This window comes from Caenorhabditis remanei, chromosome IV, assembly GCF_010183535.1.
Source record: "Caenorhabditis remanei strain PX506 chromosome IV, whole genome shotgun sequence".
Classification (NCBI taxonomy): Eukaryota; Metazoa; Nematoda; class Chromadorea; order Rhabditida; family Rhabditidae; genus Caenorhabditis; species Caenorhabditis remanei.
In genome coordinates, this window is record NC_071331.1 from 18,657,443 (window position 1) to 18,680,660 (window position 23,218).

At 39.3% G+C, this 23,218-nt stretch overlaps 5 protein-coding genes across 5 annotated transcripts; 3 read left to right on the top strand and 2 right to left on the bottom strand.

Annotated features, from left to right (window-relative positions):
* Positions 1 to 647: 647 nt before the first annotated feature.
* On the bottom strand, positions 648 to 9,293 carry GCK72_015149 (uncharacterized protein; the record flags this gene model as incomplete). The annotated part of the gene is made up of 33 exons (XM_053730663.1): positions 648 to 1,337; positions 1,684 to 1,941; positions 2,485 to 2,739; positions 3,035 to 3,081; positions 3,132 to 3,179; positions 3,229 to 3,384; positions 3,433 to 3,618; positions 3,695 to 3,808; positions 3,856 to 3,954; positions 4,157 to 4,237; positions 5,510 to 5,623; positions 5,675 to 5,776; positions 5,837 to 5,953; positions 6,001 to 6,084; positions 6,153 to 6,266; positions 6,311 to 6,415; positions 6,467 to 6,571; positions 6,622 to 6,693; positions 6,741 to 6,854; positions 6,901 to 7,002; positions 7,047 to 7,163; positions 7,210 to 7,302; positions 7,448 to 7,549; positions 7,597 to 7,698; positions 7,746 to 7,847; positions 7,901 to 7,981; positions 8,047 to 8,121; positions 8,169 to 8,270; positions 8,327 to 8,440; positions 8,489 to 8,575; positions 8,624 to 8,704; positions 8,753 to 8,845; positions 8,897 to 9,293. 33 exons carry the CDS (start codon positions 9,291 to 9,293, stop codon positions 648 to 650), a joined length of 4,509 nt encoding a protein of 1,502 aa, XP_053585435.1.
* A 1,853-nt stretch (positions 9,294 to 11,146) lies between these two features.
* Positions 11,147 to 12,152, top strand: GCK72_015150 (uncharacterized protein; the record flags this gene model as incomplete). Its single annotated transcript, XM_053730664.1, has 4 exons — positions 11,147 to 11,288; positions 11,349 to 11,560; positions 11,612 to 11,667; positions 11,741 to 12,152. 4 exons carry the CDS (start codon positions 11,147 to 11,149, stop codon positions 12,150 to 12,152), a joined length of 822 nt encoding a protein of 273 aa, XP_053585436.1.
* Positions 12,153 to 13,074: 922 nt separating this feature from the next.
* On the bottom strand, positions 13,075 to 16,148 carry GCK72_015151 (uncharacterized protein; the record flags this gene model as incomplete). Its single annotated transcript, XM_053730665.1, has 11 exons — positions 13,075 to 13,161; positions 13,209 to 13,532; positions 13,579 to 13,738; positions 13,801 to 13,900; positions 13,949 to 14,238; positions 14,479 to 14,811; positions 14,856 to 15,027; positions 15,078 to 15,338; positions 15,664 to 15,874; positions 15,920 to 16,047; positions 16,106 to 16,148. 11 exons carry the CDS (start codon positions 16,146 to 16,148, stop codon positions 13,075 to 13,077), a joined length of 2,109 nt encoding a protein of 702 aa, XP_053585437.1.
* A 1,797-nt stretch (positions 16,149 to 17,945) lies between these two features.
* GCK72_015152 (uncharacterized protein) lies at positions 17,946 to 20,124 on the top strand (the record flags this gene model as incomplete). The annotated part of the gene is made up of 5 exons (XM_053730666.1): positions 17,946 to 18,243; positions 18,425 to 18,786; positions 18,831 to 19,092; positions 19,210 to 19,640; positions 19,690 to 20,124. 5 exons carry the CDS (start codon positions 17,946 to 17,948, stop codon positions 20,122 to 20,124), a joined length of 1,788 nt encoding a protein of 595 aa, XP_053585438.1.
* Positions 20,125 to 21,257: 1,133 nt separating this feature from the next.
* Positions 21,258 to 22,122, top strand: GCK72_015153 (uncharacterized protein; the record flags this gene model as incomplete). Its single annotated transcript, XM_053730667.1, has 2 exons — positions 21,258 to 21,420; positions 21,854 to 22,122. 2 exons carry the CDS (start codon positions 21,258 to 21,260, stop codon positions 22,120 to 22,122), a joined length of 432 nt encoding a protein of 143 aa, XP_053585439.1.
* Positions 22,123 to 23,218: the final 1,096 nt, after the last annotated feature.

A 23,218-nucleotide genomic window follows, 5' to 3' on the forward strand; every position in this document is an offset into this window, starting at 1 on the left:
AACAAAGACATGATGATGAATGGAGCCTTATAATATTTTTTAGAAAAAACAGATAAATAAGAACTGATTCATGACTGACGGATGGGTTATTTTGACTAGTAAAACGGATTTTTTAAAATAAAATTGAGGGAGCGTCTATAGGAGATAACGGACTTAATATGGAAAACAGGAACTTTAATAAAATAAAATGAAACTACTATGTTAAGATTGGTAGAGAAAACGCTGTTCAAACGGAGAGAATATGAGATATTACTAAAAATAATCAATACTACTCAAGCCAAGTGACTATAGCAGCCCACGCCTTCTTACAACTGCGCTCCACCGCAAACGAGAGAGTATCGGCGAGAGACGCAGAGTTTTTTTCTAGCGCGAAAAAGATTTTCACCATTTTTGATCTATTTTTGCATAATTTTTCTCGGAATTTGGTAAATTTTTAACTAAAACTTGTGAAAATAGATCGAAAATGATGAAAATCTGTTTCGCGCCAGAAAAAAATTCTGCGTCTCTCGCCGATACTCTCTCGTTTGCGGCGGGGCGCAGTTGTAAGAACTGTGCCAAGCTAATATCCGAAAAGCAAAATGATGTTCTCAAAATCGACATGAAGAAAAAGAGCGGAACTGATGATACCAGTGCGCAGGGAAAACCTATTATTCCTTGCTCTTGTTCTGCTCCTTCTTTGTTTCAGAGGCGTTCGGTTTTTCAGCGGCGGGAGCAGTTGGAGCAGGTGCCGAAACAGAACGAAGTCCCGAAGTAGACTGTTGACTTTCCGGTGGAACAGATGATGATGCAGATGATTCTCTCGGTTCAGCAGAAGATTCTCGAGATTTTGACTTGCTCTTGCTCTGCTCCTTCTTTGTTTCAGAGGCGTTCGGCTTTTCAGAGGTGGGAGCAGTTGGAGCAGGTGCGGAAACAGAAGGAGTGCCAGGAGTAGATAGTCCAGTACCAGAAGTAGATAATCCAGTACCCGGAGTAGATGGTCCAGTACCCGGAGTAGATGGTCCAGTACCAGAAGTAGAGGGTCCAGTACCAGAAGTAGAGGGTCCAGTACCAGAAGTCGATAGTCCAGGACCAGAAGTAGAGGGTCCAGTACCAGAAGTCGATGGTCCAGTACCAGAAGTCGATGGAACTTTCTCGCTTTTACTCTTTGAACTACTCTTAGCTTTACCACTCTTTTGGCTAGCTTCGGATTCAGTGACTGAATCTGGGTTCAAGACATAGGGTTGATCCAGCTCAATGTCGTCTACATCGGAACCAACTTCCCATAACTCGTTTAATCCATCTTTCCAAGCTACATTTTTCAGTGAAACGTTGTTCGGAATATCAGCTGGAGGAGGAACCTGAAAGAATAGAACGATTTTAATTTATAGAAGAAGATGTCTCAAGCATCTAACTATGTATGTAATCAATGAACCACTGACTAGTGAGATCATGAAGTCTTTTTCAGTGAGGCAATACTCAATGTTTGGGTTCCACTACGCTATGGGTACGGAATTAGCATATTACTGATTGGGTACCATCATACTTTGATTCCTTCAAAACTTAAGAAGTTTAAGATTTTCTAGAAATCCCGTGTTCTCTTATCCGGAAAAAAGGATTTTCTCCTCGAGAGACATTAACTTGTTTTTATTGGGGTTCTTGGTGGGATGTGTAAAACCGTTACAACATTTTACACAGAAAACCAACCTCTGGTTCCTTCGGAATGTAAATGTTTCCCATGGGTGTGAACTTATTCGCGAGATCTTTCTTGTGTTCTTCTGCACATTTATTCGCGTGTGTTCTCAATAATCTAAGATTGTCTTGAGTTTTTTTAAGCTTGTCACGCATTCTTTCGAGTGCTGGATTGTTCCCGAGAGCTGGAGTGTCATCTTGAGCTGGATTGTCATCTTCAACTGCTGTTTTCATTCCTTCTTTGTCGATCTTCTCTTCTTCCCTTTCCCTGTCCTAAAAATAAACTTCTTTAGAATCACTGAAAACTACTCATATTACTCATTCTCCGGTGACTGACCGCTCGCACAAAGTTAGGACTTGTAGGTTTCGTGCGGAGTTTTGATTTACGCTGGCTATCTACCGTAATGTTCCAGTGAAAGCTTGTAAAAGTACGGTATAGAGAAGGCGTAAATTGAAATTCGGTAAGAGACCCACATTGGCGAACTTTCTGCGAATCGGCAGTAATCTGCTTTTATTAGAGTAGCGGTCGCTCTCCAAAACACGGAAGTTCGGTTTTGCCCGCTGGCTCAGTTTCTCTTCTCTTTCCAAAACCGTTGCCCGCCGCGGACAGTGCCTCAGACAAACAGACAACGCCCAATTGTCTTTTAAATATAATAATGATTTCACAATCGTAGTTAGCGAAAATTCGCGCGATTAGATTCACAATGGTGCCGTATAAAACCCCATATACCAGATTTGTATTGCAACAAGTCTTTCAAAAACTATTATCCAGCATCACATTTTGTAGCGAGTGTATAAACGTTTGAAACAATTTACCATTTTGGCCACATGATCAGCCAGTAGTCTTCTTAGTTCTGTGGGGTCCTCAAACTTCTCTTTTGATTGTTTTTTCACAGGTTTTCTCCTACTGTGCCGGGAGTAGATGATTGTAATATAAACAACATAGATCGCAAAAACAATGACAGCAATGATCAAGAATACGATAGCGTAAGTTAGATATCCTGCATTTCCGCTATCTTCAACGTTTTTTGCCGCTTCACACACCTCATCACAAGATTCGTCAGAAAGTTTCTGAAATTTTGAAGAAATCGTTAAATCACTAGAAGTGATAATTCATAGCACAGATGTTCAGTTTTTCATGAACGTATAGAAAATATGTTCTTCTTTAGATACATTTTCTTTGTAACTCTATAACTTGTTTTTAACTAAAAAAAAATGTGACAATTACTAAACAGAAAAATTAGTTTTGAGCCCGTGCTCTTGATGTGACTTTTTTCAATGAGCCGAGTGTAGACAACGAGTAAGAATAGGCAATGAGCAACCGTAGTCAATGAGTATTTGCCTTTTCATCAAGAAAATATCTCACCTTAACGAAACTATCACATGACATATCGTCCGGAGAAAGGAGATCGGCTGAAAATTAAGAAAAAAAAAATCGACAAATTGGCTAGCAAGATACTAACCTCGGCATTTTGAACTGGTCTTATCAGCAGAACAATCCGGTACACCTTCTGGAATAAACGGTTTTTACTTCATTTTCATAACTGAAGATTGTCTTACTTTTCACTGCAGCCTCGATTTTATGTTTAGAATCTTTACATGGCGTTTTACAATATTTCTCATCAGCTTTGACGAATTCATCGATCACTTTTCGCCTTTCAGTTTTGATGCAGGACGGTGTCACACAAGCAACGAGTTTTGCAGCAACTTTGGCAACTAAAAACTATTAAAAATTGAAAAAAAATGGAACGAGTGAATTGTGACCTTGAGCTGATTCAGAAGCCATTTTTGTAGCAGAATCTATACATTCTTTTTCCAATGTTAGATCAGAGGAACAAGTGTTAGTCCATGCCTTGAGACGTTGACCGTTGACAGTGTCAACGCATTTATTGTATTCAGTTTCCGTCTTTTTCGAACTACATTGAAGAAATATATCAATTAGAGTGTATCCTGAAAATAAGTATATCAGTTCAGCGACTGAACTAGATTATCAAACGATTATTAACATGTACAAACATAAACAAACCTTGCGACAAACTCTCCGATAATTTTAATCCTTCAGTCAAACAACTCAAATATTCATATTGATTTTTATTCACATTTTTACGGCAGAAATTTGATAGAAATGCTTGAATTGTCTCTGAAATTTGAACTATCTGGTTTTCATAGTTAATATATTCTGCTTACGCTTAAACTCCTTCTTCATTTCCTCCACTCCTTGATTCCAATCGCTTTCAACTAGATTTTGCTCGAGAGCGTAATCGGCAAACTTATCAGAAGTGGAATCTGAAAGAAGGAGATTTTCTGATTAGTGAGTCATGTGAAACCTCTGGCCAATTTCAATGGAGATGGTTCGGCATCTTTCGATTCTTTCAGACAGCTAACAACTTCATCAAGTACGTTGATGTTCTTGCACTTTCCCGTTTGTCCTTCAAGAAATTCGCCTGAAAATTCAATACTTTTTTTGTATTACAGTATTTATCCTTACCAACAGGGATGTTACCATACTTGGTGGTTACGAGTGACGACAAAGATATTTCATTACGAAGACTGATCGGAAGGGTTTTATCTAAAACATGATTGGTATATTTCCACAATCGCCCCCCACTCCGGAAGGACCCCCCACGTTATGGTATCACCCCCCATCCCACAGGTTTGGGGTATGATTCCATGGTGGGGGGTTATAACAGAGCGGGGGGTGATCATGAACTTTCGACAGTCCATGATCGCCCCCCAAGAACAGGAATGGGGGGTCATTCTGAACCCTTAGGTATACTTCCACTATCACCCCCAACGAAGTTCACAATTGCCCCCCTACTTGTACGGTATATTATCTCCCCCCATGGGGGGCAATCATGGAATCACTATCAGCGTGGGGGAGGAAAGTGGACGTACTATATGTTTCCACAATTGCCCCCGCCCGGTTCGAGTAAAGACTGGATCTTCGAACCTAAGCCTAAGATCTAGAAGAATCCTAAGCCTAAGATTTAGAAGAAGCCTAAGCCTAAGATCTAGAAGAAGCCTAAGCCTAAGATTTAGAAAAAAACCTAAGCCTGAGATTTAGAAGAAGCCTAAGCCTAAGATTCAGAAGAAGCCTAAGCCTAAGATTAAGAGAACAACTAATCGATGAGCCTGAAAATGTGGGGGAGGAATGTGGAACTACTACAAGTTTCCACAATCACCCCCCATAGAGTTCACAATTGCCCCCCTATTTTTACATGGGGGGCAATTATGGAATCCTTATCAGAGTGGGGGGAGGAATGTGGAACTAGTCCATGTATCCATAATCACCCCCAATAGAGTTCACACATGACCTTTACTTACCCCTAATGGTCCTTACTTACCTCTAATGGCCCCTAATTGCCTCTAGAACCATACAGCAGTCTTCGATATATCGAAATAAATAATAAAAACGAACTGCTACTACGAACACGAGGGCCACGCGGTGCATTGAAAGGTCACGAATTTTTAAAACTGAATCGATAATGAAAGGAAAATGGGGGGCCATTCCCTACCGTGCAGGTGGGGGGCAATTGTGATAGAGGTGGGGGGTGAATGTGAACGTATACCATATGATTGACTTCATCTACAATAAAAAACACTAAACTAAAATATTTGAGTTGGAAGACGCAACAAGCAGTTTTGTAGATAGCTGCTTTCAAGTAGCGAAAACACTTAATGATATTCTGAGAACAGACCGACTAGGCCTATCATGAGTAGACAACTCATCGTTCTATTTGACTCAGCGAGGAAAACAAGACACTGCGACCATACGAGGCTGATCTTTTATGATATAATTATGATGATGTTCTGAACATTTTACGAGTTATATAAGACCAACCATTCAAGTAACGCATCGTCTCCTTGAAACCGTCGTCAACGCATTTTGTATATTCTATTTGATTTTTTTTTGCTTTCAAACCGCAATAGTTAAGAATTAAAGCCTCGGTTGCTTCTGTAAAGTAATTGCAAGAATGTAATGTATTATCCTGTCACAATAGTTCACCTTTCAGTTTATTCTTGATATTCGATAGTGGTTCACCATTTCGACAGTCTGTTATGCTATCTTTCTGCCCACATACATCCGCGAATTTCATCTTGACTTTTTCTGTAAAACATTTTAAAGTTATAAACCTTCTTATGGAGAAAAGTATTTTAAATTACAAACCGATAGCTGTTTTCAAAGGTGATGTTTGAGCACCGTCATCTCCTTTCAAACATTTGTAGTACTCATTGGATGTTTTTTTATCGTTACAAACATTGGTGCCGGTTTGAAGGATTTCACCTGTAACTTGTACTCACTTAAACGACTAAGCCGCTGAAGCTTCGTACCTATTTTGATTTCCCCGTCATCTTTGTCCGTAATTATCCGAAGAACATCAATTGGAGCGTGGACGGTAGCAGGAAGATTGCCTACTGAACACACAAGATTTAAACAAACCACAGAGAGACGGGGAACAAAAAAGTATCTTTAAAAAACTGACGTTTCGCTTCAACTCCCAGCTTGTCTCCATCAAAGTTCAAACACTCGTTGTAGGTGTCTTCTGGGTTCGCATTGAATTCCCGACAGAAGTTGATAAGAATGGCAATCAAAGAATCTGCAAATTATGTAAACTATTCAATCTTCGTTTTCAATATTCACCTTTCAGTTGTTTTTCCACTTCAGTTTGACCATTTATCCGACAATCATTGACTTTTGGTCTATCAACTTTTCCACAACTATCAGCTAGTTGTTGTGCGACATCCACTGAAATTGTAAACAATTAACTTCGAAACAAAAATTATTAATAAGAAATACCTTTCACTGTTGGCAGAGGTTTTACTTTTAAGCAGTTCAAGTATTCGTCACGAGATTTGGAATTGGCGGTTTTGCACGAATCCGCCTCTTTTTTCAAAATCTCTCCTTGAAAATTAATAGTGATTTTTAACCGGGAGAGTACTTAAATCGCCTACCTATTTTGATCTCGCCTTTCATAAACTGGGAAAGAGGAATCTCATCAAGAAGTTTGAAAGGAAGAACAAATTCTGAAATTAACTTCCGTCTGAAGATATACATTATTGGATTTTCTTACCTCTCGAGAGTTCACTCGCTTTAGAAGTTTTCTGACAGTCATCATAGTCCATTTGCCACTTGTACTTTGAAGATTCACCTTCGCAGAATGTTAAGATAAGTGAGATGATTGCCGCTGAAAAACTTGAAATATCATTTATTTTTATCAAGAACAGACTAACATCTAATAAGACCCTGAAAATGTTTTTCGCCTTCCTTCCGACAAATTCTTTCCTTTAACTGAATCTTAGCACAATGATTTGTCAGTTGATTTGAAATGTCATCTGGAATGAGTATATTAAAGTTTAAATCCCGAATATTCACCAACTCATTGCAGTTTTCCAAGGATCGCTTTGCGAACTACCCAAGCAACTTGTAAAATCATCGGTCTTTTTGCCTTTGCTTTTCTCCAAACAGCCTTTTAAATTCGCTTCAACAATCGATCCTACAAAACATAATTGTCAAACTTGTCATAACGAAACAAGCATTACCAATTGTAATTTTACCATACAAATCTTTCGTTACAATGGACTTCAAAGGGATCGGCTTTTTGAAAGAGATCGTCGGAGCAGGAAGTGTAATATCTGCAAATGAATGTTATTTCAAGTTCACAGTTTACAAGAAATGCATATAAATATTATGTAGCTAGATGTAGCGTACTACATAAAAGTTGAAAACTGAACGTTAGCGTATTTAACACAAACTATGAAATTTCGAAATACAACAAACCCGCAGAAATCCTATTCCCCGTCTTCGTCAAACAAGACTGATATTCTCTCTCCTTTTTAATATTTTCACCGCAATAGTTGTCCAGAACGGCAGAAATCGCCTCTGTAATTTAAAAAAAAACATTGATTGACGAGAAAAAGATAATTAACCCTTCAGCTTCGTTTCAACCGCTACTTCTCCATCTATTCTGCAATTTTCTTCCTCGGAAGATTCTGATTTGCAATGGGCAGCAAGTTTAGTAGCTATATTTTCTGGAATGAAAATGTGAAATCACAAGTAGTTTTGTAACCAAACTAACTCCTAATAACAGCCGAATCCAGCTCTCCTTTCAAGCAGTCAATAAATTTATCGATACTTTGCTGTTTCTTGCATTTATCGGCTGCCGTCCCGATTTCAGTTCCTGAAAGAATATTTGAGGACAAATAAAGATTATAAAGATTAAAAATTCCTCACCAACATCAACTTCGCCGTATTTTTTATCCGTTTTGAAAGTGTTGAGTGGAACTGCTTTATATTGAGAGAAAATATCGAAATCTGAAAATCGAAACTGAACAGAAAACACAAGAATTAACAACCTTTCGACACTTCGTCTTGTATACTTGCTTTCGCATTATCACATGTTGGACTTTTATCTTTGTTGGCGCAGAAGATGATCACAATGTTCGCAGCAGCAGCTGTAAACTAGGAATAGTTATTTTTCAACTAAAGTTGAAGAACGAACCATCCAGTAGTTGTTTAATATAACCGACTACTTTTTCTCTGCATTCAACTTTATCTTTCGCGTCATTTTTACAAAAATTTCCTACTAACATTGCGATTTTATCTGAAAAATTGTTTACTTCAGTTATGGAATATGAAATCTAGGAAAAAGATATAAACCTCTGGCAACATTCAACGGGGATTTTTCGTTTCCACTTTTGAAACATTTCAAGAACTGATCGATTTTGTCGTTTTTGTCGTAACAATTATCGAAGTGCTTCGCAAGAATGAAACCTGAAATACTGTGTCATTTAAAACAAAAACTCATGAAATGTTTCTCACCAATTTTGTGGCCCCCGTAATTATTAGCCGTCACATCTGCAAGAGGCGCAGAGACTGGGAAAGCGAATGGGACGTAACCGAGAACTTCTGAAAATCCACATAATTTAAAAAGCTTATTTCGAGAAGAAAACCAACTATTCAATATTTGATCTTTGCATTTTTGTAGCTCAGCACCAGCACACTTATTATTGACCATCATTATGTTTTCGAATTTTTCTGAAAAACTGGAAATATTTAAAGACTAATTCTTACAAGGACACTGACTTTCTGCTGATGCTTGAGCTTCCGTGATGCACTTATCGACTTCTTTCGACGACTTTGTTTGGCACTTCTTGTATTCGTTGATAAGAAAGTTTTCTGAATAAACGAAAAACTATTGTCATGTTTTTATTTCACTTTCAATCTCACCAAGAGTGGTTTGCATTTCTTTGACATCATCAGCTGTCAAGGTGGGACCATTGGACAATTTTCTCACCGGTTTGTTTTTCAGTTGTCTTTTTACTCTCGAAGAATCTGTTAAAACTTTTTCTTGACGATCGTTTCGGCTTGCGATATCTTTTTCTATTTCCGGTAGCGATTTCTTCCAGGGTGTTCTAGCATGTTTTTTGACTTCTTCTGTATCACCGATGACGACTTCAGAATTCTTTGGTTTCATTATTGCGATATCTTCAGTCTTCATCGGTTCCACCCGTTTCGAACGAACATCTCTTGGCGATTGCTCCGAACTGTCGGCTGCTTTAACATGTTCAGTTATGAACGAGCTAAAAACAACGAAAAAAACTATAAATCCAGCCAACTTCCTCATCTAAACGACACTGCAAATGAGCATATTGATTATAAATGATTATTTCGAGAGAAGTTGAGTAAGCAGTAAGAGGTCTCTTAATTGTAAGAGGAACAATGCGAAATATTGTTTATTGAGAACTAAAAATGAGAAATACGAGTTTTTGCATGAATAATGTTCTGTCTCGAAAGGTCACAAATTGTGGAAGATGAGCCATGCGATTAATGACTGCCATTTGGATAACAATAAACACCACAAAAGTTTCATCAAAAATAAGCATGAAAAATTCCTCGAAAAAATATTATTTAGCTGAAAAATATAAAAAGTAAACACGTTGCGTAGTCGTCTAATATTGAAACGTGGAAGCCCCGAGATTACGGTACACACCAGTGCCACGTGTACTTTTCTGCAAACACCACACATATATTCTCGCTTTCGTCCATTTTTCTGTGAACTGCAAGAAACGTGAAGCGGATTTTTTCACGTTTTAATTCAATTCTTTTATTGTATGCACAGAAAATCCAGTATTTTCAGGTTTTCAGACGTCGCAATGAATGAAAATAGGTCCCATGGATCCCATCAATCAGAATTGTGTAAATATGAATTCTCCATCTTATGGAAAACCGATTTTCAAAAAATAGAGAATTTCAGCTATTTCAGCTAATATTTTATTTTCTGAAAATTTTAACAGTTTTAGGGAATCGTCAAATACATTTTGTGCAATTTCTGTTCGAAGATGTTTTTGCACACATGTTCATATCCGATTGAACTAGTGGTCATTTAGTACTACTAACTAGTGTTTCATGAATGGATGTGTACGAATACTAATGGGGTCAGAGAAGATATGAAATGAGGAAAATTCTGAAAAAAAATGAGCCGATGGGGGAGTACTAGGAAATATTAATGCTACCAGTGCTAGGAATTCTAATACGCTGGTGCACCTTCTCCGCGTTTCCATATCCCTGAGATCTCCTCGATTTCCAAATCTCCACTACCGACCTCTGCTACTTAATTTGTACTTTTGGAAATGAAAATAAAATGCCGACATTGTGACAGAGATGAGGACAAACCCCACATGCGTTTTATAATAAGAATGATGTTTTTCAGACTTGCAAAATATCGGCCCGGCCCGGCTCGGCCCGTCGGCCCGGCCCGGGCCGGTAGAGAAAGTTGCCGGCCCGGCCCGGCCCGGTCGGCCCGGAGTCAAAAAATGAGCACAATTTTTTCACAAAATTTTTCGAAATTTTTTGAAATTTTCATCAAAAATAGTCAAAAATCCTATGTACACTTGAGTTTTATCGATATGTAAAAACATAGTCGAAAATTCGACTTTTTTGCGAAAAAATCAAAAAAAATTCAAATTTTCAAATTTTTGTACTGTGACCCGGGCCGACCGGGCCGGGCCGGGCCAGGCCGGGCCGGGCCGGGCCGGGCCGGGCCGGTGAAAATTCTCAAATCGGCCCGGCCCGGCCCGGCCCGTTGCAAGTATGATGTTTTTCTGATTCTCCAGAAATTTTTTACTGAAAAAGAAGAGACTGCACATGAAGGCATCAAGTAAATCAGATGATAATACTTGAATCCCTTTTTCGGAGAAAAAAAACGCTTGAAAAATCAAAGTCCGAAGATGAAAGATTCGATCATAATCTGTAAAAATTCTTATTTCATTCGTAAATTTATTGAATTGCACGAAAAAAGAAGATAAACCGTGATCTTTTAAATATTTTCCACGTGAACTCCCATCGCCGCCGGTGGAATGTGCCGCCCATCTTGTCTGTCGCTTTATCCGACTGATAACAACAGTTCCGCCAATTTCAAGAGTTCCGAATCCTACATATTGCAAGACGTGCAAGATAATTATGTTCAATATGAACTCAATGCTTCTCCTGCTCTCTTCTCTACTTATTCTCCAAGGTGTCAGCGGAGATAAGACTTGCAGTGGAAATGAGGTTCAAGATCTGGATAATGGTTGCACTAAGATTGATAAGTCGCCGTTGGTTTTCCGAGGAAATCTCGATGGTGAGTTCTATTTTCCAGTATGAACCTAAACTTTTATCTGAAAACTGCTCAAATTTTCAGAAAAAATGGTCAGAGAAAAAGTTCAAAGTATCAAATATATAGCCTCTGGAATTGAAGTGATTGAAACTGATCTCGAGACGTTCGATTATTTAAAACACGTTGAGAGGATTCAAAATTCGAATGGTCCTGCAATGCTATTCAAGAAGAATAAAAATTTGAAACGACTGAATTTCACCTCTCTTGGAGAGTTGAAAGGCAAGGATAAGGAGAAGGTAAGAAATTCAAACTTTCAAAAAAATCAAAACGAAACTTTTCTATTTCAGGATATCGTTTTCGAAAACGACAACTTCGTTCAGGCATTTAGCAAGGAAACCGATTCGTAAGTTTCATTAGTTACACATTCAAAAATAATTCTGTGATAAAGGAATTAGAAAACAAAAACCTATTTTCAGGTTCGATGACTTCATGAAATTGGAACTGATTGCCCGTAAAAGCCATTTGCGGAACAAAGTTTGTTCCAATGAGTTCTATCAGTTCATCAACAAAAAAGAAAGTTCCGACTCGAAGACCACATGGGCAATCATCATTACTGTAATCGCGTCATTTTTCGCAATCGCGGACTTGTTTTTCACGTGGATTTTTGTGACATCATATCTTGAATTTCGTAAAGAGTGTCGAGAGACGAAGAAACTAATCAAGATGAAGACTGATGTGCCGGTTGGAATAAACATCGGACCGCCACAAACGCCAGCGAGTGGAACCACGACACCGTCCGCCATCACGACACCGTCCGCCATCACGACACCGTCCGCCACCACGACACCTCCCGCCACTATCAAAACACCAAAAGACAAGTGTAAGTAAAACACAACTGTTTCTTTGTAATTTGTCTTTATTGTAATTGGTTTTCGATTAATGGTTAGAATAAATGTTTTCGGCTATTCTGAGAATGACTGAAGACAGATTCCATTTAAAAAAAAGAGCGGGGCTTTGGACAATCAACTCGTTTTCCGCGGCTACTTTTATTTCCTTTCTGGTTTGTCCACAAGTAAATGACTCGGTATCCAACCTCCAAAAATGATCCGTTTAGTCACTTGCAAGGCTGTCAAAAAGGCCGTGGGGCGATTTTATATCTCAGTTCCCAGCCATGGAAAATTTTCGCTTCTTCAGGCGGCCTTGTAGAGGACCAAAAGATTAGTCGATATGCAAAAATTCAGCCCATTTGGTTAATCCGCGGCCGCGACGGCCCTGAAAGCCGAGGGCCGCGGCCGGCCGCGGCCGGCCGTGCGACAGCCTTGGTCACTTGTATCATCATTTGGAAAACAATGCAGAAGAGAATCCGGTGAGAATTCTAGCGAGAAGAGATTTGGGAAACTCGCAGAGAGTTTAAACTTTCTATGGCCTGAATTAAACGGAAACAAGCTTTTTTCCGACTTTGACATGTGGAACTGTGTGTATGATCTGATAAAACGTTTTATAGTTTCACATTAACTATAATAAATCCCCGATAGAAAAAACCGGAGGTCTAGGTAAAACACCAAAAAAACATGAAATTGTTCAAAAACTGGAAGGAGAAACTATCACATGAGAGTAGAGCACAATTGTGTTTTGTCGTTGAGATCACCGATATTTAGACAGGAAAATTAGAAAAACGGGTAGACATGCTGATAATAAAGACAAACCAGAAAGCAATGAAAGGCACCGAGGAAGTTAGAATGAAGAATTGAAGACACTAGCGAAGAAATTAAACCCAGAAAAAAATAAAATTGATACATGAGTAAGCGAATTATGCACGAGATGATGAAGATGCTCCGACTGGTTCGAGTCCCAGCTGCTCTAGCTCGAAATCCAGATCCATTGAGCTACGATCCATCTGAAATTTCGTTTTATGAATCAATTCAATTTTTCTCTTTAGAGAACCTCATCCTCATCAATCAGATCATCATCATCAAGAACATCTTGAGCTGTTAAGGAAATGTATTCTCCACCCGCAGAATTACTGATTCCCGTTGTCAATGGACCACTAGAATTATCCAAAATCTCTTTAAGCCGTTTTGATTTTTGAAGCATTCGTGTCGCATAGAATAACAAAATTCCAATTGACACAGTTAGAATGAACGTGAAAATATGATCAAGTCCATTGAAAACTGGTTCGAGAGCAAAGAGACATGCAAATGCACGACCAACGATCCAAGCTATCAGGAAATAGGCCAGTTGAACGGTCGAACGAACTGACAGGAAAATCTGGAAATCGGAGATATAAATATGTTATGAATGTTGATACTCTCACCTCAACAACTAAGAATAATGAAATCCAAAGGGAGTACAATCCACAAATCGATAGAATCATTCCAAACTGCGAAGTAGATGCGAAAAGGAGGATTAGTTCTCCGACTGCAGTGAACAGAAATGAGATAATAACAGCTTCAATACTTCCGATTCGGCGACCACTGAAAATTATTTCATTTAAAGGGATATAGACAAAATACAGCTTTCTTGAAATCAAACTTACGCAAAAACGATTATCAACGATGTCACCATAACAAATACACAGACAAGGATGTGTTCGGAAAAAGCAGTCGGTTGATTAGATGAGTGGAAGTGTTTCAATTCTGAAAAGTTTTTAAAAATTGAGTTTCAGTTCTCATAATTTAACTCACGCTGCACGAATCCAATAATAGTCTGTGTTGCAGCAATTAATATTCTCAGTCTCATTCCTAATCCAACCACTGAATCAGTTTCCAACTTTTTGACTTTTACATCTGGTTTTAATCCACATGGAAGACAACACAATATATATGAAACAATGTAAATTATAACGCCAAAAGATGCAAATGTTTTCACAAATGAAGACGTTGTTTCCTCTGCGGATGCAACATTTCCAGTCAAGAAGAGACTATCGGATGGACAGTTCGCTGGATATGGTGGGGATTCGATGGCAAGGCTGGATCTGAAAATATGCATTTAGATTTTTTGTTTCTCTTGGTATCTATGTTCACCATTTTTCAATTCTAAAGACTATTATCTCGAAGTTCAATTATTTATTTTCATACTCCACGATGTAAACCGACAGGTTTCAGCAGCTATACAAACAGAAAACTTGCAACGAACTGTGCCTATGACTAATCAATCATTACAGAACTACAGATAATCAGAGTTTCTTAATCAAAAATCAAAAAAAAAAACTCACGGCGGTTCTCTCCTTCTTGCATCCTCTTTACTATCCCTTGTCTTCACATCAACAGTTATCGTTTCAGTCGTTGAGGGGGATTCTGTAGTCGTCGTCACGGCTTCTGCGGTAGTTGTAGCTTCATTAGCTGTAGTTGAAGGTGTCGTCGTTGTGGTGGTAGTAGATGTCGTCGTTGTACTTGAAGACGTTGTGGACGTTTCCATGGAATCCGTCGAATTTCCAGTGGATCCATCAACTACGTCCTTCTGTTTCAACTCAACTTCCTTCTCCTTTTCAGCATTCATTTCAGTTTTTGTCTTCAACTTTTGGATGGTTCCAGTGGCTACTTCGGGTCTGAAACAAATGATTATATGATGTATTCTTTTTGAAAACGTTACTTTTTTATAGCAGAGTCATCGGTAACATTCTCTGTTTTATGTGTTGAGTTATCAACGACTGCTGCAAATGGAAGTAGTGTTTTTTCATCTTCCACGGCCCGTTTCAGACGAGATACTGTATCTTGGATAGATCTAGTTACTATACTCATATCGGCGAGGGAGCTTGTCGCATCTATAATCATACAAAAATATGAATTCAACTGGAATAGTTATAAAACTTACCAGAAAATGTTGTTGTCTTCACAGTCATTGCCAGAAGACCTCCAGCAGAGAAAATAAACAATAATATGAGTAATTTTCGTGGCTGTTTCCTCCAGAATGCGAACCAAACAAGTGCTCCGCCATATAATGTCGCTCCGACGAAGAATCCGCGAATTGCAAAAAGAAATGAGAAGCTGGAGGCAAGAAAAAGGTTGACGAGTAGTGTGAGAAGTACGGAAAACAGGAAGAGCATCAGGTTTGAACGAGACGATGTAAGCTTGGCTGAAAATGTAGTCTTTGAAAACAGATATTTTTTTAAACTTTGAATTTTCCGACAGGAAATGGATTTCTTTACTTTCAAGCACATATAACATGAAACATTACGAAGAGAACTTGTCTATTCACGGACGCAATTCAACGAATTTTTAAGGTAGAAAAATGCAAAAAATGCATTATACTTGATTCTAACAATAGAAAAACATGTATTAAACTTCTTTTGTTTAATAGGGTCATTCACCTCCGGAAAAAAAGTTTTTTCCGGGGGTGAAAAACCCCATAATTGTCGCAAACATTAAATTAATTTTTTTGTAATCTTTAAATAACTCACCCGTCCAGGCTCCACAGAACATTCCGATACAAGTCCAAAGACATGCAATGACTTCGTGTCGAACTGAACATACTGATAAACTGCTGGATGTACTAACAAGGCCGGCGGTTAGAAATAGTATTAACAGGATAATAAATCGAATAGTTTGATTATCTGCTCTCCCTCGAATCAGCGATGCATTTTGACGTTTGTTGGAGGAGAGAAGATTGTTCTGGAACCATATTCACTTAAAATTTGAATATCGGAGGGATTATACTCTATCAAAAAGCATATCTTCATCCTCATCGTCGTCATCTGATATAGACGCCGTTAGCTTTACATCCACAAATTTCTTATCTATTGGTGCTGTATCTCGTTTGGGACTCCGTTCGTGTGAATCCAGAACTGAAAAACATAACGCGTTCGGGCTTTCAAATTTCATATTTTCTTTCGTCTGACTCACTTCCCAGCTGAGATAGAATATGCGAATCGTCATGAAAACTCATGACTCAACACCGATTTCCGCCAGTTTGAACCCGTTTCTGTAATATAGAATGTTTTCTTCAGATTAATTTTTCCATTTTTTACGACTTTTATTAATTTTCCGGAAGCGATTAGTTGGAATTTCCAAAAAATAAAAGAGAAAACCGCACAGTTGAAACGAGTGTTACCGTAGTTTCGGTCGTGGCGAGAGACTGTGGGCGTGTCTCCGTTGAGTGCGCAGCGGCCGCGTCGCGTGTGGATGACGAGCGGTCTTCCATCTCGCTGTTTCCAATAGATCTCGTGATTTTCGAAATACATGACGTGTCCGTCTATGACAGTCTGTGAAGCATCCATACTCATTTTCTGTTTCTTTTTGTGCAAAAGTGTCTTCTAACACAGTTTTAGGTGAATTTGCAAAGAAAGGTTGGGAGAATATATAATCCGACAGGCGAAAGCTTTTGAAAACCGAAATGAGGCAATTATAAGCCAGAGAGAACGCAACAATCCCTTGAAAATTGATTGCAGAAGGTTGAAGTTGAAGGTTACTGATCGACTTTAAGAGAGAGAAAACACTGAAATTTGGAGGTAAAATTCGAAATTTGCTTATGGAGAAGTGAGAACATTGATTGGTGGTTTGAATTGTCTCCGCTGTAATTGAAATCTCGACTAAAAGCTGCTTTTGCATTTGGAAATGATTTATTACACTTCAGGTAGCCCTGTTCCAGTTTCACCGTAGTCCATTCAAGTTTGCCGCCTTTTTCGAAAAATTTCCTTTAGAAGATTCTGTAACGCGTTTTTCCATCCAACTTCGATGCGCCCAAAGACGAGGATCGATAAATTTTTGTGAGAGTGTGTAATACGCGGAGTTTCCGATTAGTTGCGTTGTTTGCGCTATGTGAGGAGGAGAAGAGAGACCGGACGGGTCTTCTCGTCCTCGTCTCCATCTCTTACCCTATAGACTTGTGTACGTTTCGGTCGGAGGCTGCTGCTGCGGCGATAGTCACTTGAGCGAGATGTGACGGCTGCAGTATAACTAGCGCTAAACATTCATCATTCTGTGTTTTCCATCGTTTCCTTTTCTAATGCGAAAAGCATTTTCACGAGAATATGTGGACACTTCAGGAAAGAAACAATACGAAATGGTGAAAAAGTTGGAACAATAAGCGAAATCTGAAGATGTTTTTAAAAGAAACTCCATTAAAACTCATTTAATGCTTAGATATCTTCTCGAGAAAGGTGAAATAGGTTTGTCAAATTGTAAAATCTGCGAAACGTTTCTCAAAAACCTCAATCTGCGCATTTTAGTTTCTCTGTAATTATAGCGGAGACATTACCAATCACCATATCGTTTAAACTGAACAGTCTCACACCTTTATAACGATCAAATTTCCGATATGAAACTCGCATACTCTTGAAACGCTGCTCAATTTTTTAGTAAAGGGGCGGAGTCTCGGGCGACCAATCGGCACGTCGCCATTGCATTCGGAAATGTTTGTGAGTCAGCTCCCACCATTATTGTTTGTTGAATTCACCGAAAATTGAAAAATAGACGAAATATGGAAGAAGAAAATAATAGTAATTTGAACGAATGGAATGGGAAAAGAAATTGAAAATTTGAGAAAGAAAGAGTGAGCAAATGGATGAATCAATTAGAACGGACAGACTATTCTTGGCTGAAACATATACTTTTTCATTAATTGTTCTCTGACCTTTGCATTTTTTTTCTACTTGACCTCCTTCGGAGTGATAAGCATCCTCTTTCATTTTTGTACAATTCCGATATAGGCGACAGTTTCCAATACCTACCCTTATTCTAGGTCATGACGGACATCATATCACATAACGAGAACAAAGAAGACTTCGAGGACGGTGAGCTTCCAGAAGACGGTGAAATATGCGACGATGAAGAAGAATCAGTGAAAGCTGCGCCACCATCTAAGCCGAAGGAATATCAACCACCTCCAATGGCTGCTGCTCATGTTGCTCCAGCAGTTGAAAAACCCAGAGAACCGAGAGAGCGCGTCAGAAGATTCGAACAGAATAGTCCTCCAAGGGAACGGGAACGAGAGAGAGATCCAGATCCATTTGGGTCTCATAGCGATGCTCCCGACGGAAATGGTAAGATTTTGGAAGTCAGTACGACACTCCGTACTCACGGTTGTGCGCCCTGTTTAGCATTTGTGGCTTATTTTCCTATTTTTTTGCCAATTGCGAAACCGATTCACTTTTGGGTGTATGAAAACTAAAAAGAGATTTTGAGGGTTATTGATAACTATCGGTTCGAGTATTGATTTTTCAGAATACTTTGGCGACAAGGATTATCGTAGTGCGGGAGCAGCTGCGAGCTCAGAAGAAGAGCCATTCACTGACACAGATTATCGAACAAATCGGCGAAGACGACTCTCTCCATCTCACGATGATGCTGAATACGAGTCACGATCTAAACGCCCGTTTTTCAACGGAGGCGGTGGTCGTGGAGGATTTCGTGGTGGTTTCAGAAATGGGCCAAAGCCGAGATTCCAGACAGAACATCAAATTTGTAAATTTTTCCGCGAAGGATATTGTAGGGATGGAGATAACTGCTCATATTCCCATCAGGCCGAAGATTCATTGAGACGACCGGTTTTGTGCAATTTTTATGCCAATAGTTATTGTAAAAAGGTGTGTTTTTTATCAAAACGTCTTTATTCATATCCTTTTTTCAGGGTCTGCAATGTTTAATGCTTCACGGAGAATTCCCATGTAAAGACTTTCATCGACAGAAATGTTTCAATGATAATTGTCGGTTCTCTCACGTACCACTCACTGACTACACTCGTCCGATTATTGAGAAAATTATCGCTGATGAAGATGCACGGCAACCACAACAACCACCTGTGTATAGACAGAATCCAGTCGCAAATGCGGCCGCCGCGGCAGCTGCTGCACAAGTTATGGCTCCAAGGAGGAGAGTATTGCTCCCTGGTGGTAAGTATGATACACTTTTCGCATACTGGTTTTATGTGTTTGTGCGTCTGTATATTCAGGACGTAATAATAATCAAATACGCGTTGATACATTTATTTTAAAAGTATTCAGTTCCAGGTCCCGCACTAAACAGTACTTCTCCACCACATGCTCCAGTGATTCATGCTCCTGTTCCACAAGCATCCATGCAGAATCAACTACCACCACCGACTGTGGTTGTTCCAACGATTCAACGGAATCCTGTGCCGCTCCATCAACAATATCCTGTCGCTCAAGGAGGCGGGTATTTCAATAATGGACCATCATCTCGTCCTGAACAAGTTCAAGGACTTCCACCACCTCGTACCATAGAACCACCACGGCCAAGTACCCATATGCAACCAATGTCAATGCAACAACAACCACAATTGATTCGGCCGATGAATCCAATGAACTCGATGGGTCCACAACAAATGCAACACCTCCAACAACCTGGATTAGTGGTTCCGCCACAAGTTGTTGCTCAACCGGAAAGAAGAGCACCATCGCCGCCAGTTTTCAATTTGGAGGTAACGATTTGTGATTTAAAAACAACATAAAATATATCTTTATTTTCAGGCGATGCTCAACAAATTGGCTAATAGCGATAAAATGAGACAAAGTCCGAAGACAAACGTGATCGATGACTCTCCAGCATCGCCACCAGCTTTCTCAACGAATATGTTTGGGTCAAACAACCGTGTTGCCGTGATACCACAAACGATTCAAGTGGTCTGGGGACTGCTCCGAATTCAAAAACGTCTTCCCTACTCGAATGTCGAAAATCCGGATAGGATACCAATGAATGATCCAAGAAGAGCGAAAGCCATCTCAAAACAATTCGATGCCTTCTCCTCATTGCTCAGTGCTGGAGGTCGTGGTGGTGTTTCGGATCCACGTCTGCGTGCTCAAAAAGAGAAAAATGAAGCTGCTGCTAGAGAACAGCAACAGACACCAACAACGACAACGACGACTTCGATGCCATTCTCGTCTTGGATGCCGCAAATATCATAATTCACCTGTCCCACTGATTCTTTCTTTCATCCCCGTTGTTTTTCCTCCATGATTTCTCTCATAAAACGCACACTGGTCTCTGTCACTCTTTCGTTATTTTTGACTTTTTCATATTGCCTCCTTATAATGACAGCTAAGGATTACAACCAAAAATCATGTAAACAAATACGGCAGATTTTACTGGTATTACTTTTTTTTGGCATTTTGAAATAGTGCTCATTTTTTATTGTTTCTATGTTCTTCGACTTTCTCTCATCAAAAATGTGTAAAATGTTATTTCTTAAAAAGCGTGTATTCTTTTTGATATAAGATGCTCAGTCGTATTTTTTTCAACTGTTCTTTCCGCATTATGATGAACAAATTGAATTATTTATTCTGATGTTTCCACTAGCTCAGAATACCAGGAACAACAGCAAATTGACTCAATTGGTTTTATATTAAGACAGCAAAGGAAACTCGAAAAGTGTATTTTCTGGCGAAAGAAGGGAAAACTTCCGCTAGACCCTGCGTCTCTGCGGCTTCGTTGTTCCCTCATCGCCGATTCCACTCAAAGTACGGTGGACGGCGGAACCCGCGAGATGTCGGCTGCGCCTTTTCATCACCTCACCTCTGCTGCCGCCTCAAATTAGTCTTCAGTATGGGTCAAATATTGATCTGCAACTGAATATGATGAGTTCGGGCGATGATCCTCTGTGATTACATCGCACGGCGAGTTGGGAACGCAATACCTGACTGCCAGCCCGGTTCTGACCAAAGTTGCAACAGACTACAATTGTGAATTTTGAGAACAACACTTCTGGATATCCGGAAGTTTGAATTGATAAGTGTATTTTAGAAGCTGTGCGTTTCCATCATCCTCCAGCTTGTGGAATCATAAAAAATCAAATCATGATGGTCAAACCCTAAGTTTAGAATTCTGGGGAGTGATTACGAAATAAAGAAAAATCTCATGAATCTGCGCTCGAAAAATATGAATTTGAGGGCTTCTTCTCCAGAGGATGAATATATCGATAACATTTTGCTTTGAGAAAAATTATAAAGTGTTTTCCAAATGACCCTTGCGAATATTATTTCTCAAAGTTATTTCTCTATTTTCCATAGAAACATACGAAAGTTGGTAGTTGTATTTCAATATGCACTGGAACCATGTCGTAGCTCTCATTTCTCTCCTTCTCATGGGTCCATTGACTGTCGATGCGGCAGAGAAGACTTGTCGAGGAAAAGAGGTGAAAGAGCTAGAAGATGGATGTACTATAATCAACGAAGCTCCGTTGATTTTCAGAGATTTAAAAGATGGTGAGAGATCACAGTTCATGTTACAGTACATTTTCTATGTTTCAGAAGCATTGATAAAGAAAAAAACAGAAACGATCTCTATTATTGAGCACAGGGTTGAAGTTATCGAAACTAACACCGAAAGATTTGACTATTTGAAAAATGTGACGGAAATATAAAATAAAGTGGGACCTGCAATTGCATTCCGGAGAAACCTAAAGTTGAAGAGATTTAACTTCGGTGGTTTGAAATATTTGAAAGGAGATCCGGTAGGAATATCTGAACAGAAGTTTTCAAGAATTATCAGTTTTCAGAAACAAAATAAAATGCGTATACATAATTTTCAGGTTCCTAGATTGGATGTTTCTGGAACACATCTCCCGTTCTACTAGCCAGAGAATGGAGAAATGTTCTGAACAGTTCTTAGAAGTTCGAACAACCAAAGAATCTTCAGATGAGGATTTCAAAATACCAGCAATCATTGCGATGAGTGTTTTTGCTCTCTTGCGTTTTGTATGCTTGGGCCTCACCATTCATGACTTCTATCATCGGAAGTCAGTAGGGAAGAATGAAAAGAAGACAACCGAGAAGAAAGATGAGAAAAATAAAACAAAAAAGAGTTCGGAAGCGGGGACAAAGTCACTGGAAAAGAGTAAGAGCCCGGCTACAGAAACCCCCACCAAGTCCAAATCCAAATCTGCGGAACCCACAGGAAGCAAATGATATCTCCGATGTTTTTGTAAAATGAAAACTGAATGTACTAAACGATATAAACTATTCTTCTATCATTGCATTAGCAGAGAGAAACGGCATCTTTTAGTGTCCTTAACAAAGAATCGAGTATTCCTACCAGTTATTTCTAGATTAAACCGTATTCGAATAAAATCTACAGTACTGTCACATGGTAAAGGTTCCACATAAGAACATGTTTTCTATCCCACTGTGGTTGCTTGCTCCTTCCCTCATATATGAATTCTCAACATCTCGTCACTCCTCATTTTCAATTGTATTCTCACAGCGTTCTTACTAGGGAATGACTCACACAAAGTATGGAGATACACAACATCATATTTAATGCTGGAAAGCTGACGTTTCCTTAATTCCGAATCTATATTCAGTTTTTGCAGTGGTCTTCCCAGTTTTGAGAGATTCAGCTCCAAAGTTTGGGTAAATTATAGTGCTCAAACTCAAGTTGCCAACCCGCGTGTTTCTTCAACACGTAAATCCATCCGGGGATAACCAAATCAGTGGTTGAATGATTTAGGGGTTATAGATGGGTAGAGAGTTACTTAGTTGGTCTTAGTTGTAAATTACAGTACTGGCCATAAAGAATGCGAAATTTGCAGTTTTTAGTTGATAATGGTCAACTGTGACACGGCCTCACTGATAGTCTCACAATATTGATTTTTTGGCTCCGGGACATTTCGCCACTAGACGTTTCGCCACCGGACGTTTCGCCACCAGACATTTCGCCACCGGACATTTCGCCACCAGACATTTCGCCACCAGACGTTTCGCCACCAAAAAATGGAGAATTTTCCGAATTTCCGTAGCTTTATAGGGAAAAAAAACATACCACTAGTACGCATTGATTATGCTTATTAAAGTGATGTGCTTTTTTCCCTATAAAGCTTCGGAAATTCTCCATTTTTTGGTGGCGAAACGTCCGGTGGCGAAATGTCTGGTGGCGAAATGTCCGGTGGCGAAATGTCTGGTGGCGAAATGTCCGGTGGCGAAACGTCTAGTGGCGAAATGTCCCGGAGCCGATTTTTTATGGAGTGTATAGATCACAAGTAGAGCTTCATTTTTATAGTTGACA